Genomic DNA, 16262 nt, shown 5'->3' with positions numbered 1-16262 from the left:
CAATGAACAATTAAATACCTACAGCCCTGAAACATAAGTTATTGTTGTGTTAATGGGTCATAAAATGGCAGGATTATTTTTATTACTTTCATAAAATAAACAATTTACGATGTTTTAAAAAGTCTTTCACAATTTTCAATGACTGGCTCATGAAATAGTGTACTTGATTTCGATTTATTGAATATTTTTATATGCCAGGACTCTGAAATCATTTCGAATTAAAGGTATGGTTTTATATGAAAATAATGTTCAAGGGACTTTTTTTTCGCGAAAATTTCGATTTACAGCGAATTTCGAATTATCGGTGTTCTTATTAATGAGGTTTTACTGTGCAAAGTTTTGTGCAGTTCAATGTAATTGATATTCCATTGAGGTGTTTTGCAAAAATATGGTGACAAAAGTGTGCTGTATTTTACTAAGATTTGTAAATTATTTGCACACCCGCAGTAGCAAGTGGCTAAACATCTCTAAATTTGTGGGTCGCAAATTCAAATCCCGAGTCCGACAAATTCAAATGTCATATTTCTGTATGTGTTTAGGACCCAAAACAAGAACTCAATGGGTTGAGTGAATGACTAACGAGCATTTCTCATAAAAAGTAACATAACGTCCATTCTGCTGAGGCCATACCTATAGTGCGACTTTCATACCGAGCATTCGTCGAACTTCGCCATAGTTAGGTTCTGGTACTAAAACCCTCCTCCCACATTTACTTTCACCACTACTATATTCTCCATGCTCGTAATTCAGTATGTATTTGATGTCGTGTGGAGTTTCATTAACATTAAAATGCTTAATCCTTTGCAGAAGTAAATGAAGAGAATTATTTTGAATGTAGAAATATTGTGAATAGGAGAAACAGAAAAGAAAGCTTTTAATTCCACTCAATAGTGCCAGAGATAGAGTATCTGCTGTGACAAGTCAACATGCAAAAAGATTATCGAATGCTTAATCTGCAAACCCATTGGGCCACAACTCCATTTGGGCTAATTCTTCAGGAATGACAAAAAACATAATAATTTAACTATCGAGCGGAATTTAACAATTCCAAAAATACACTAGGAAAATTAATTTTTTTACAAATAGGCTGCACTGTGTTTTAATACACTATTTTAGCTTCCGTTTTATATAGAAAATTTATGTAAAGAGCGGAGTTGTTCCATTTACGATATTGGGAGTTTGGCACCTGCAGTTTTGTTTGAAGAACGATAATGTGTTTATATATAGGTTTAGGAGTTTGAAATTTTGTGTGAGCATAGAAAACATCCTTTATAACAAAATGCCATCAAAATCTCATTTTTGGTCAAAAGTGCAGTTGGCTATGATGTAATAGTATCAGCGTGCAAAAACCATACATACCAGTGCATACATAACATTATACAATGTGGAAGACTTGATATAGATGTTGGTATGAGCTAGAATGGTTTTGGCTATAACAACTTTTTATTGAGAATTATAAATTACAATCAAGTGTCCACTATGATTACATAATTTATTATTTTTGTTTTCAGCCAAAGTAACAAGATGCGCTGTGTAAAAAATATCCGGAAATTACCGCAGCATTCCCATAGCAGTGTTCTCTGATAGTAATAGAAAACAACCGGCTGTCTGCTGGTTTATGAATATGAGTGCGATATGAAAAAAACTCTGCTTCTAATGTGTTCACTATTAGTATATACTTACATATAATTTTTTTTTCGACCACAAGCTAACTTTATCCGGTTTCGTATCTTTAAGATAATTTTTTTTTTCGTGTGAATGTTACTTTGAACATTCAAGATGTCAGATTTCATAATCTGACCGAAAACTTTATTCTTGCGTAAGATTAAAATTCACTTTTTATACTTTACTTTAATTGTATTGTATTGATTTCATCTTTCACCGTACATCAGTGAATATTAAAAACAGGATTCTATATAAATATTTAAATAATGGCAATTGCAAAACTGTCAGAATTTTTCAGATTGGCCACTCATCGCGCAGTCGGTCAACCTTTGATATGAGTATTATAAATTTAATTTTAGTTTACGTGTACGACAATTGTGTACTGGACATAGTTTGGCGAGCCGGTAGCAGTTTATTATTATTACTATTATTCGCCAGGTCATTTATTTATTTATTATACAACAAAATTAAGCCTCAGGATTAGGCGACACATTCCAAAGGTATATAGATTTGTATCAAATCCAAATACATACATAAAATCTTGTAAGCTCTCTATCTGATAATAAAAATATTTTGCAGTTCTGCCCATGTATACATTGTAAAATTTTGCATTTTATGATCCCATTGCGAATGAAATCGAATGTTAAATTCCTATAAAGTGTAGCAGTAAACCGGAGCAGTATTTAAAAGCATATTATATATTATAATAATTAAAAAAGGAAAGGGAAAATTGTGCAAAATTTGCATTATTTATCTTAAATTTTGATGTTAAAGTACACCTAGACTGAGGACATAGTTATGCATTTGTAGACCGAGCAGCATTTTTGCGAGAGATGAGTACATTATTATCTTTTCACAACCTCCTCTACTGTCTCTGAATTATTTTTGGATATTCAAAACAAACTGTATTTTTGTATGTGGTATAACTTGATATACAATAATCAAAATTGTACTAAAAGTATAACTAGAAATGGTTTGAAATTAAATAAATTTTTAAGCATACACGAAAAAATAAATATGATATCAAAGTCGTCAGTAAATAAAAAGGTATGTATGTACATAATATTATGTATGTATAAAGGGGAATAGGGAAGTTTAAAGTTCAGTAAAATAGAACTTAAGTTGTTATAATTACATAGCTACTTACTAAATATTTAAAAATAACATTCATTAAATTATTACTTGTAATCACTTTATGTATGATATCCTTAAAAAGCCTACAAATTTTGCATTTTTTTGCATTTCTAGCAACACCATTCAAATTAATAATCTAATAATTATATTCGAACAATAAATTGACTTGCTATAATTCATAAATGTATAAATCAAACATTTTGAATAAAAGCATTCCGTATGGCAGTGGTGGTGAACCTATGACACGCGTACCACCTGTGGCATGCGAGATGATTTTGCATGGGAGTTTGGAGAGAAAAAATACCTATAATAATAACGTTTAACGTGGATATATAATTGCATAGGCTGGTCCCGTAGGCTTGATGCATCATATAATATTATCGCACTAAGCTCTCAGGCGACGGGTGATGCCGCGCCGCGAACCTCTAATTTTGATCGATTTACAATGCTAGAGACCACTGTAGCGAGAGAATGCCTCATCTGATCGGAGCAATTCTGGTGTCAATTTGTGCATGAAAAACCAAACTAATTAATATATTAACAAACAATTTCATTGCTACCCACAAAAAATGGCTGCACCAAATAAGAAACAAAATCTTGGTGAAGCTAGTAGTAGTAATTCTGGCGGACAGTTTCAAAATTGGTGGACCGAAATGTATGGCGTAATTGAAAAAAGTGATAAAGCTATAATGTGTGCTATCTTCATCAAATTTTGGCAAGCGTATGTAAAAAGATTCGCCAACCTCGCCCTATGGGAATAAAATCTCTTCAAGCACATGTTCCAAAATATCCCAACAGATGTTTGTACTCGAATGCCAATAAAAAAAAGTCATCAAGTTTTGGTTTAAATTTTTTTCAACGTTTGTTTTGCGTTGAACGATTTTATCCGGATACAATCAATTTTCACAAATTATATTCGGCATGACAGATACCTACTGTCTTTTTTTACAGCAGCCATATTGGATATATTGGATCAACGATTTGATCGATGGATGTCAATGGATGACTAAATACATATTTGAAAGATACCAATTTAAGTTCAATAGTGCATAATCATTAAATCAAGTAATTAAAATTAATTTGTAAATAACCTAATGCCTCAAATACATTACCATCATGTTATATGCTGTCACAGTAAGTTGCCGCGCCGCTATGGGAAAAAAAGTATGTAATGTCGTTTTTCTTGGTATTTAAAATGTTAGCAAGTTTACACTTTTGTGTATTGAAATTTATTTGCCAGGGCTGCAATGTGATACAAAAAACATCAGTGTTGGAAACATATTACAATGAACCATTGTCTAGAATACCTAAATGAACAAAATCATTTTTATATACATTATGTAAATATTTTTATACTACTGTATGGCATTATGTGCGCTGTATACAGTATTATGTATTTATATAACAAAACACGGTGCGTGTACTTATGTACGCGCGTTAGAAGTTATACTTCTTTGGCGTAACAAAACTTGTGACATCCTAGATTCTTCGATTAGCTCTTGTGGCCCCTTTTCTTGAGTGTGTAATTTAACTCAAGAAAAGGGGCCACTTATTGGAGTGCCGTTGGTTTATTTCTATACACTTTAACTTATATTACTAAATTATATTAATATTTCCCGTTGTTTTAATTTTTAAAGAAACAACTGTCACTCTGACGTTTAATCGTTTGTTTACATAAGGAATTGGAAATGGCCGACAATAATAAATTCGTTGCCTAGGCAAGAACGGAACAATTCTACTATCAAACTTGCGTTTGTATACAGCTGATTGATTCGCAACTAACTCCATACTTGTCGTGCACTTTCATTGTCTCAATTTCACTCTATCTAACGCTCTAAAAGAAGTATAACTTCAAAAACTCACAACAGGCTCCATATCTAAATCTTTCAATAAATTCTCTGGCCATAAAATAGTAATGTTTCTTTTGTTTTTAGTTTTTTTGACAATGTCACTTGATTTACAAATGCATAATGAAAACTTGTCTTGTCGAGTGTATATATATTTTTATTTTTGTCATTACTTCGGATAAAAATAACGTTAGCTTTGTTTATGCCGAATTATTAACTTTTGAGTGGAATAATTAACGTACAGTCACATTATTATAAATTTATATCTTTTTATTATTACAAATGATTTATTAATGCTGGGAATTCAAGCAAAATAAATATTTGTATTGGGTAGTTTACGGGTAAATGGTTTATGGTTGTGACAGTACATAAAATATATACCCCTAAAAATAAAACTTTGTAATATAAATATTTTCTACCGGAAAATTATTTTAGATAATTTTCCTGTTTTTTTTTGTTTAATTGAGATTTCATATTAAAACTTCATATGAATGGGTGCTTTATTACATTGTGAAAAATATTTTGGATAAGTGAGGACTACAATAATTTTTATGATAAAATGATAAAATGATATGTATCTAAATTTAATCTGGTAATATTGTTTTAAAATATGTTTATCTACATATTGATATTGAGTTGATTAAAAAATCTTATTTAGAATTAAATTTTGTAAATTAGTTATTATAAGAGTCGTCAGGAGAATTTGTACATATTACTGTTAGTTATTGTGAATAAAGCATTTAAATTTGGTAAGATATTTGTTTTATTTTATTGAACGTGAATGAATTCTATGCTAGGCTTGTTTCAGGAAAATCCTCACATACAATAAATCAATATGAACACAATAACGTCACTGTTCTGGCAGAAGACACTAATTTGAAAAAATTACATATTGAGTTAGTTATACCAAAATGTTCCTTATTTCAAACTTTACCGTCTGGAAAAACATACTATTTTTTATAAAATATACATTTGCTTAAAAACAGTTTTGTGCAAAACGCACAAAATGAAAAATTATGAAATGTTGCCTGGAAATAACAACTAATTGAGTTAGTGTTTTCTGCCAGAACCATTTTTACTTTTCACCTTATACTGGCAAGCGACTTAGTGTCTATAGTCTCTAAAACAATATGATCTGAGAGATTGACAGAGCCTGATTAGCAATTATAAATATTGCTTTTAACCCACAGTCCTTTTATTTATTCATTTATTGTTTTATAATCAAAATCGACAACAAGCCACTGATCTATAAAATTCATTAAAAATATTATTTACATGTAGTCCAGGTGCGTTACCTAACAACCCGTATACATAATCAGAGAGACACACTTTCTTCTGTGATTTGTCTACTTGAGATGATAGTATACACGAAAAGTAATGGTACCAGGTCGGGAAGTGGTCGTGACTCCCAATCCTCACCTCTGTAACTTGGTACTTAATGAGAATCCCGCGCGTACATCGAGATTCGTCGGAATCATATAAAGTTTATTTTGCAATTCGTCTACCTGAGACGATAGTATACACGAAAAGATATAGCACCATGCCAAGGAGTCAACGTGGCTCTCACTCCTCACAACCTCGATGGGCACCGCGAGCGCGCCTCTGATTCACCTGCACAATATGATATACCTACACGGTCTATTTTGTAATTCGTCTACCTAAGACGATAGCAAGTAATAAAAGTCACGGTAGCAGCACCGGAAGTAGTCGTGAATAATTCAACTCTTCACTACTTATCTTGGAACTACAATAATTACACTGTGTGAGCATCTTAGTTTCGTCTGTATATGAGAGATGCAGTTTGACTTTGTATATTATTTAACGCTGGCCATTGTCTTCAAGAATAGGCATGGTACCAGGTAGTTTATTGATTATTTTGGTGTTAGCATCATTCTTCTTCTTCATAGTAGGAACCTCATGGCCGAATGGCCTCGTATGGGCTCCACCCCTCTTTTTAACCAACTTCGTGTTCGAATCAACTACAAATTCAATATGTGCTTCTACTAACAAAGCTCACGTGACTCTTCTAACATAAAAGACGCACTTGTTTCATTTGTGATATATCTAACCGAGGCAATACGAAACCAGGAAAGTCATGTTTCCAGTCGTAGAAGTGGTCATGCCTTTCACGAATCACCACCTAATTTGACTACACAGGCACATGGTTAATTTTCTATTAAGCCACTGCTGAAACACTTTTTCGTAATTATGAGAGATGCAATTTATTTTATGATTCGTCTGCAAGAGAGCCATATTGCAGTAACTCAATTGATATTTTCTGGGACAACAAGTGTCTGTAGATGGATGTATATTTGATGAAATTGTTCGCAAAGTTAAGCTGGGCTGAAGTACTTTTGACTGTTTGAATAATGTCTTCAAAAATGACCCGTGTCTTAAGCGCAAAATGTTAAACCCGTGTGTGCTTCCCGTAATCACAAATGCGTGTGAAACATGGAAGCTAAGTAAAAAAGAGACCCAGAAACTTATAGTAGCACAGCGTGGTATAGTGAGGTGCATGCTGGGCATAACGCGAAATGACAAAAAGCGGAATGTATGTATAAGGAAACAGACAAGGGTTTGCGATGTATTAGTGTTCTCTGAAAACCACAAATGGAAATGGGCTGGATACATAGCTCGAAAAAGGGACAACTGATGGACAAATGTAGTCATCCAGTAATACCCAAGAGGTACAAAACGTCCGCAAAATAGACCTATAGGCCTCTGAATCGATTAAATGGTTAAGTACTGCGGAATTACGTGGCAAGGCAATGCACAGGACCGAGAGAAATGGAATCAGCTTGGAGAGGGCTTCATCCCCTGTATGTATTGATTCAAACTGATGATGATGACTCTAACGATGCTACTTTTCTAACAATGATAGTTATTCTGTTATTCTATAATATTATTAATATGTCTTCTACTTGTCATTATTTACACATGTACCTACTTATAATCTCTACGCTCTATAAGAATATACTATGCAGTATGTATCTATCTCATTTTTTTTTATAAAACTACCTGGATAATTTTTTCGCACTAAAATTTTTCCCTAAAACTATGACAATGGCTTTAGAATATTCTGCATTTTTCTCCTGGCAGAAAACACTAAATAACACTTAGTGTAATCAGTACCGCTGAAAAGGACAAAATGTGTTCTGGCAAAAAACACTAATTCGTTTTTTTATAAACAAATAAGGAAATAAACATAAATTTTATTAAATAAACAGTCTTTATTTTAACGTCATCCTTTTAACGATTACTTAATAAACTCGCATGATAGACCATTTCAAACATTTTAACAACTTCAAAGTCAAATTACTCAAACTAGTATTCTCCAGCTAGTGTGTTCTGCCAGAACAGAGACGAATTTATTATCTACAATGAAAATTGTGCAAAGCAAAGTACCTACACCAAAAACCAATAAAATTATACTGATTTAAAAAAAAAACTACCTATGTAGGTATCTAGTTTTTTAGATGTTCGTTCATTCATTATTATGATATGTAGATTCTGGGTGGATATAATCAATACTATGTTATCACATTAAAAGTTGCTCTATAATAAATAGTATTATGATCACTTGAAAAAGAAATCATCAAACAATGGAGTACTCTGGACACAATACAATATAAAAATTGTAACTAGCGAACAAAATCTCATACATTCAAGAAAGTGCCAAAATAGAATACAACTAAGTGCTGAAATCATCACTAAAGTTGAACAATTTAATCTTGTACTCGTGCAGATAGCGATTTCATTGTTAGTGATATTCTCTCCAACATGAAATGAAGCCTATTGCATAGTTTTCTCTCGGTTGCTGTAGCTCTAACATGTCATATCTTCTGTGAAAAGTATCAAAACTTCACGCTTGTGTGGTATGTTTATAGTCTTCATGATAATTGTGGGAGCTTGCCAATCCACAATTCTGGATATTGGAATGAAAAACAAAAATGTTCGATGGGACTGCACAGTATTTTGCTGATCGCTTCCAAAAGAGGCTACCATTATTTCGATAGACTTACGGCAGTCAATACAGAATACAGTTTGTACACCAGATTAGATCCGGCCGAGCTTTTTTCGACAAAGTCAATCAAACTGTCCTAGATTTCAAAACACAGGGCATTTGTGGAATTCTTGTCATTTTTTGTAACTTCACTCGCCACCGCCTTTGGAACATACATGATGGCTTTACTAAAAAATTCATACATCTGGTTATAAAAACACGATGCAGTTACAGTTACCCGCGACAGTGCAGAGTTTCACAGATAAAAATAGGTATTTATGGATAGTATATACATTTTATAATTATTTTATTTTAAATTCATATTTTGTATGGCAAAGTTGCATGTGTATAAACATGCTAATGTGGCACGTGCGATTTGTAATGCTTAGTTACTATAGTACGCCACGTTGGTAGGAGCGGTAGGTTAAGTATTAAAATGGACATGTTAGCGAAAGGTGGAAGACTAATGCAATTTGTAATGTGGGTAGAGTTCATTTTTCATCTACATAATATTTACTGTATAGATTATAGATTTTATATTTATTTTTATATATTTGAATAGATTAGTGCGAACCCCCGCTCTGCTAGGTCGGATAGCAAAATTCAAAGAATGGGGATGCATCATTATGTTGAGCCAAAAATAATATGTAATACAATATTATGTGGACAGCCGTACACTCGTTAGCAGAAATGTAAAGCAATACTGAAAAGACATAAATATGAATGTGGATTTGCAACTGTAGGTAGGTTCATTTTTCATCCACATTCATTACGTAATTAACCCGTTTTCGAACGAATTAAATTTATATGAGGAGAGCAGGGTTATAAACAAAAGCCATTTTGTTTTCACATGCTGCATCCATTAGTATGTCCATGCCACAAAATTAACAACCAATTGATCAAAATGAATGTGATCATAATAATTTATTTATTGTGTTCAGTGTTGCCGCCTGTCATTTACAAAAATATGTCAGATGGGGTAAGAAAAAATGATAGATTCTCTCAAAATTAGCGAAATGTATAGATTTAAAAAAATATAAATCGTAATTATACTTATTCACGAGAACAATGATTGAAGATTTTTTTATTTCAAAACTGATAAATAAGTCAAATAAATAAAAATTAATCCGCATCCAAAATTTGGTCATGAAATATTGTATAAAATGTATTTTATCGGTAAAATAGTCATAGTATAACTTGCATGTTTATTTTCAAGCAAATCTAGTGTAATATTCTAACATTTTTATGAGAAATTTTAAGCTGACGAAAAACGCCATAATTGCTAGATTGCCTATTCAAAAATGCCAAGTCTGGCAAAAAAAACGCTAAGTTGGGAACGCTGATTGTGTTTGCTTGTACATGTATGTAATATAAAAAAATATATTTATTATAATTATGTGGACACATAATAAATACATTTTAAATGTTTGGTGTTCACTGTATATTTTATGTACCAAATGAAGGAAAAAATCTAATGCTGAGACCTACATTTTGTATGACAATTCCGGACAAATTAATGATTGGTATACTGCGCTGGTTAAGTTATGTGTGATTTATTATTCTTGATGACATAAAAAAAGTATGCTGGCTATTATTTGTTAAAAATTATTCTTGCTATTATTAACAACAATATAACCGAGCTCATCTCTCAGATTAGTCATGACTTCTTTTTCAAATACTTCCTTTGTCACTAGTCCTTCAGTTGTAAGGGGTGGCTCAGTGAAGTCAGATATCCCGAAAATATCCATCGCTGTCTTATAGTGGTCAGTTGTGATTGCATTTTTTCTGTACATGTCAAAACTCTTAAAAATTTGAAATACTTGTCTGCAAAAAAGCGAAACATACATATTAATGATTATTTTTGCAAGAATAAACCCTTTGGTTGCTATGATGTTCCTCATATTCTCAGTGAAAAATGCTACCACTTATTAATTATTTTTGATAAAAAAAATTATGGTACTATTAATAATAAACCTTTTTATTGATTGTATGGTATCGGGGTTATTATTTTAAACACATTGCAAGCTGGGTGACTAATAACAACAACACCACTAGCAATAAAAAAAATACAACCAGTATCCTATGTATAACGAGGATCCAAAGTTTTTATCTGTTTATAAAACTCTCACAATAACTTTCCACTGGATGAACGAAAAATGCATTTTCTATTCGACACCATACTTTTTCATATCTTTCCGTTCATCTGTCACAAATTAATTGTAATGTCGTTTAATACTTTCAATATACAGTATACTCTCAGCAGTGGCGGCCAGTGATCTTCAGAATAGCATTTTCTGGTAGTGCGCAATGGTTTACCTTCTATTCCCAGCATAGGGCAAGCACAAGTTCACGCCACTTCCCTCGGTTCAACGCCAACTCTTGCACCTCCCGCCGTGTCAGACCTGCAGCACGTAGGTTGCTTTTTTAGCACCGCTGCAGGGTGAGGGAGGGCCGGCCATGGCAACGGAACCCTTGAGGCTGTGCCATAAGGATACGCAGTGTCACACTCTTTGGCGGCATCAGGAACACTTGTCCTAGCCACGTAAAGGTCGTAAAGCGTCTCTCCATGATTACCTTAATCACCGAAGGCTGCCATGTCAATAAGCTAAGATAATATCTTAGTGTAAAATGACTGACACGTTGAACTTCTCAGAAGGTAAATTAAATACGTCTTTGTTTATTTATTATATTTCTTAAAAAGAGTTTTTAAACAGTTCAAATGATTTAATATTAATAAAGAAAAATAAATGTCACGGTTTACGACTTTACGCTCTGAGCAAACAATGCTTCAGCCAAATAAATAACCGCTGATGTGTTTTTTTGTTTATTGAATGTATTTGAGTGGTTTAGAAATAAATCCGGTAGTTTGTATTTTCGTAAAAGTTTGGCGATTCATTAAATCTTAACCTTTCCCTTACCATGGTAAAAAAATTACGCCCGTTCCCATGCCGTCCACTCAGTGTCCCGCTAGAAATTTGGCATTTTAAGGCATTTTAAAAGCTAATTGATTGCTTCAAAAGGTAAAGTATGTTTTTAAATACTATTTAGTCATCGTTTAACATGTTATTCTGTGTATATCACATGCAATTATCTTATAATCGTGTATAATAATCGGACATCGATAAATGTACGTCATAACCAAACCACGGTGTGTCTCGATCTGTTTTAAATGGAACAACGAACACACGCTGTCATTTCACGGAGAGTGGGGATGGCTAATTCATCCGAAGCGGACGAGGGTGTTGTAAGGTAGAATAACACGTGTGCAGGCGTTCGTTATTACGTTCGCCACATAAAATAATAGATACCTAGCATATTATGAAATAATATTGGCTTCGATATATTTTAATGAACACATTAAGTTTTATTGCTTACATTTTGTCCAATATATAGTGGACAAAAACATATATCTAAATATATATCAAACTCAAAATTTTATGAAAACCTTTTTAGGGCTTCTGAAACTAGGCGCTTCACTTGAAGAGTTAAAAAATACCAACAACATGACGTGTAATAATAATATGTACTTTATATTTAACGAAAAGAGAAGTATGAATGAAAAAGTGTGCACAAAATTGTAGGATTGCCCAAAGCGTACCGAAACTATTATGGTTTTATTTCGGCCTGGGTTTATCTGATTTTTAAAAACTATATAACACCATATTATGTAAATTATTGTAGTATTAGTTCAATAAAAACAAATAGGTACGTATGACTCACAATGCACTATTTATGTCGGATCTTAACAGTCTACCTCCACACTTCACCACTGAGAAATAATATAATAGTATATTATTATGTATATACCTACATCAGATTGAGTATGATAATATTTATTTATATAATAATATTATTTGGTAAGTACTTATGAAATTAGAATGATTCAGTAATCTTAATATGAATTTCTTGTACCTACATACAATCCACCGATATTATGGACATATGAGTACCTTGGTATCAAAGTGGGACATAAGCCACACTCCACTAAATTCATGTTTTTGTTGATTCTGGTAGTGTTAGTGATGCTCTTTCCAACAATGCCTTCGACAGTATCAAAAACGGTCGTTTTCATGGAGATTTTTGTGTTTAAAGTTCGTGTATAATATCAAAAACGGACACTTGACTTATATGCGCGCGCAGGTAAGGGCCAGCCAATCACTGAGCAGGAATCTTCTCAGACTGTCATGGCTGCCGGGATTTCGGCACTCTGATAACATTATTCTAAAATAGAGGTTCTCTGTCAGTTTTTTTCAAAATAAGTGCATTTATAATAGTTTTCAAGAAAAAGTATAATATTTAATGAACTGAAATGGACTCAAGGAATGCTAGAAAACGTGTAGCTAAGCCCAATGAGTGGAAAAGGGCCAAAGAAAAGACTTTAAAGTAAGTACTATCAGAATACTACTACAAAACTTTTTCGATCACAATGCATCTTTTTTAAATGCGATTTATTGTTAAAATATGATGTGCTCAAGCATAATTTTATGTTTTTATAAGAATAATAATATTTAAATATTAACCTTTGCGCATTTTCACTCGTTATTTACGAGTATTTTTCATTGTTAACGCATTTACACATACGCTATTACCTCCATGTCATTACTATGGTCACGGAAAGGGTGGTTCAAGAACAAAATGTTTTTTCAAACCGTGGTTTCTAAGTTGAATAAAACACTAAAATATATTATTTTTTCAAGATATTCTGCAAAAGGCGTGCCTTCCTTTCCTAAATGCGGCCATCGTCGTGGTCTTCAATGCAGATTATTGACAATGGAAGACATAAGGAAGTTTCACGAATCGTTTTATTCTGCACCAGCTAAAGACAAGCAGGATTCTTTTATTTTGAAATACTGTAGGACTCTCGTACCAAAAAGACGCCGTCAAAAAGTTTTTATAAAACAAAAAATGGCTACATTTCATTACAGCATTATAAACACTGCTGGGAATTGTCTTCCCGTATGCAGGGCCACGTTTTTATCAACATTAAATATAACAAAACATAGAGTTATCGGAGTCTTCCAACGGTTTAAAAAAAATAACATGTTAGTACCCATTGAAACAAGGGGTGGATCAAGAAAGGATAAACTTTTTGAAAACAAGATGAATTCTGTCATCGATTTCACCAAATGTCTCAAGGGAATCGAGTCACATTATAAACGAGACCGAAGTACAAGAATTTACTTAGATTCAGATCTAAGCATTACCAAAATATGGTCAATGTATAATAATAGCGTCACTGATGACTTCAAAGTAAAAATGTCATACTTTCGGATGTTGTTTAATACCCGGTTTAATATGAGTTTTGCAACTCCAAGCACTGATGAATGTAGCACATGTTTGGAATTAAAAGAAAAAGTGAAATTAGAAAAGGATGAAAATGAGAAAAAAGATTTGATATTTAAACTTACTCTACACAAAAAAAAAGCAAACTGTTTTTTCGAATATTTGAAGAAGAAAAACGATGATTGTTTTCTTATGTCCTTCGATTGCCAGAAAAACCTTGTGTTGCCAAAAGTTAGTGACCAGTCCGCCTATTACTCGAGACAATTTTACTGCTTCAATTTAGCAGTCGTATCAGGAACGTCAAAAAATAATTTGTCACCACAAAATGTGTCAATTTATACATGGAATGAAAACCAAGGGAGGAAATCTTCAAATGAAGTAGCATCAATCATTTTCAATGAACTACAATCAAAAGTATTGAACGGATACACAAATGTTCGGTTGGTAGCAGATGGGTGTGCTGGCCAAAATAAAAATTTAACAATAGTAACGATGTGTGCCAAATGGCTTCATAACAATGCTCCTCCATCAATCACTAAGCTAGAGATAATTTTTCCAGTCACTGGACATTCTTTCCTTCCAGCAGATCGGGTATTTGGTCTTATCGAAAGAGACTTAAAGAAAAAGAAAACAATAATACATATTGAAGAATATCATGATGTATTTAAAGCACACGGAACATTGAAAATAATTGGTACAGATTGGAGTCCTCATAATTGGAAAGACGAAGCTAAAATAAACATAAAATCTACAGCACAATTACATTTCAAAATATCTCAATGCAAGAGAATTTTATTCCGCAAAACGAAAAAGAATAATATTGTGGTAAGAGGTGAAATACCTTACAATTGTGACATCGCGAGAGAGAAGCAAATTCTAAAAAAGAATAAAACATACGATGCAGTAAATCCAGCACCGATTCCTATAGGCGTTAAACTGAATGAAAACAAGATAAACGATGTAAATTCTCTACTTTCGAAACATTTTGGACTCGAATGGAAGAATATAGAAACCCTGCATTGGTATAAGAACATAATTGAAACAAATAATAATTTGCCAATCGATGGCCAACAATATACTGAAGATATTCATGCATGTGAATGCTTTGAAGAAGTGAATAATTTAGAAGCTATTGATACACTTGATGGAGATGACGTGGAACTTGCGGGAGTCGAATTATTATCTCCAGAAAATGAATGATTATTAATTTTAAGGCTTTTCATTTATTGTTAAATCCTGTCAATAAAAGAAATTTCAACTATCTTGAAATTTTATTTAAAAAAAATTAAACTTTCTGCGAATTGTTATCTCCAGAAAATGAATAATTATTAATTTTAAGGCATTCCATTTATTGTTAAATCTTCTCAATGAAAGAAATCTGAACTACCTTGAAATTTTATTTAAAAAAATTAAGCTTTCTGCGAATTGTTATCTCCAGAAAATGAATGATTATTAGTTTTAAGGCTTTCCATTTATTGTTAAATCTTTTCAATAAAAGAAATCTGAACTACCTTGAAATTTTATTTAAAAAAATTAAGCTTTCTGCGAATTGTTATCTCCAGAAAATGAATGATTATTAGTTTTAAGGCTTTCCATTTATTGTTAAATCTTTTCAATAAAAGAAATCTGAACTACCTTGAAATTTTATTTTAAAAAAATTTAAATTTTCTGCGAATTGTTACCTATCTCCAGAAAATAAATGATTATTAATTTTAAGGCTTTTCATTTATTGTTAAATTCTGTCAATAAAAGAAATCTGAACTACCTTGCAATTTTATTTAAAAAAATTAAACTTTCTGTCAAAAGCGGACACGTACGGCCGTTTGCGTATCAAACACGGACAAACGCAAAAGTATGTGTCAAAAACGGACGTAAGCAATTTTGAACGATTATATTTGATATTTACAAAATGAATATCTTAGATTTAACTTAATAAATGTGATTCTATACCTCTAAGCATTACTCAAGTATTTTTTTTATATATATTATGTTTCAATATTTATATGAAATGAAAAATCGCCTCTCCTGCAAATTATTGCAGATGGCTCATGTCCCACTTTGATACCAAGGTACTCATATTATTATATATAGTTAATAATAATATATAATATTATAACACAATATCATGTAAACACAACAGGTTCACTATGATTATTTATTTACATATTAGGTATGTAAGTAGGTACCTACTTTATAATTTTATTATTGGTACTTGTAAAATTAAAAAATAAAAATGCTGCAAACACTATAAAATATTTTTTGCAACTGTGTGTCTACTTCATAAACAAAAGAAACTCCACGTGTACTACCTAGTTGCACTTAAATTGCAT

General features: G+C 32.2%; 1 protein-coding gene and 1 long non-coding RNA gene across 4 annotated transcripts in view; both read left to right on the top strand.

The window, feature by feature from the left end:
* Window positions 1-2671, top strand: part of dom (domino helicase) — a 49606-nt gene extending 46935 nt beyond the window's left edge. For all 3 annotated transcript variants that reach the window (XM_085958003.1, XM_085958002.1, XM_085958001.1), the window contains one exon: window positions 1512-2671. In XM_085958003.1, coding sequence (XP_085814129.1) covers window positions 1512-1520 — 9 coding nt within the window. In that variant the 3' untranslated portion in view covers window positions 1521-2671. The remainder of the gene's footprint in view (window positions 1-1511) is intronic.
* A 10182-nt stretch (window positions 2672-12853) lies between these two features.
* LOC147064716 (uncharacterized) lies at window positions 12854-15193 on the top strand. The gene is made up of 2 exons (XR_015071920.1): window positions 12854-13032; window positions 13347-15193. It is a non-coding gene; the product is annotated as an uncharacterized LOC147064716 (long non-coding RNA).
* Window positions 15194-16262: the final 1069 nt, after the last annotated feature.

The sequence above is a fragment of the Rhyacophila brunnea genome, unplaced genomic scaffold (genome assembly GCF_057557595.1).
Source record: "Rhyacophila brunnea isolate RB1 unplaced genomic scaffold, BYU_Rbru_1.0 scaffold_7, whole genome shotgun sequence".
NCBI lineage: Eukaryota > Metazoa > Arthropoda > Insecta > Trichoptera > Rhyacophilidae > Rhyacophila > Rhyacophila brunnea.
The sequence above is the reverse complement of the archived record's forward strand: the minus strand, read 5'-3'. Positions and strand labels throughout refer to the sequence as shown.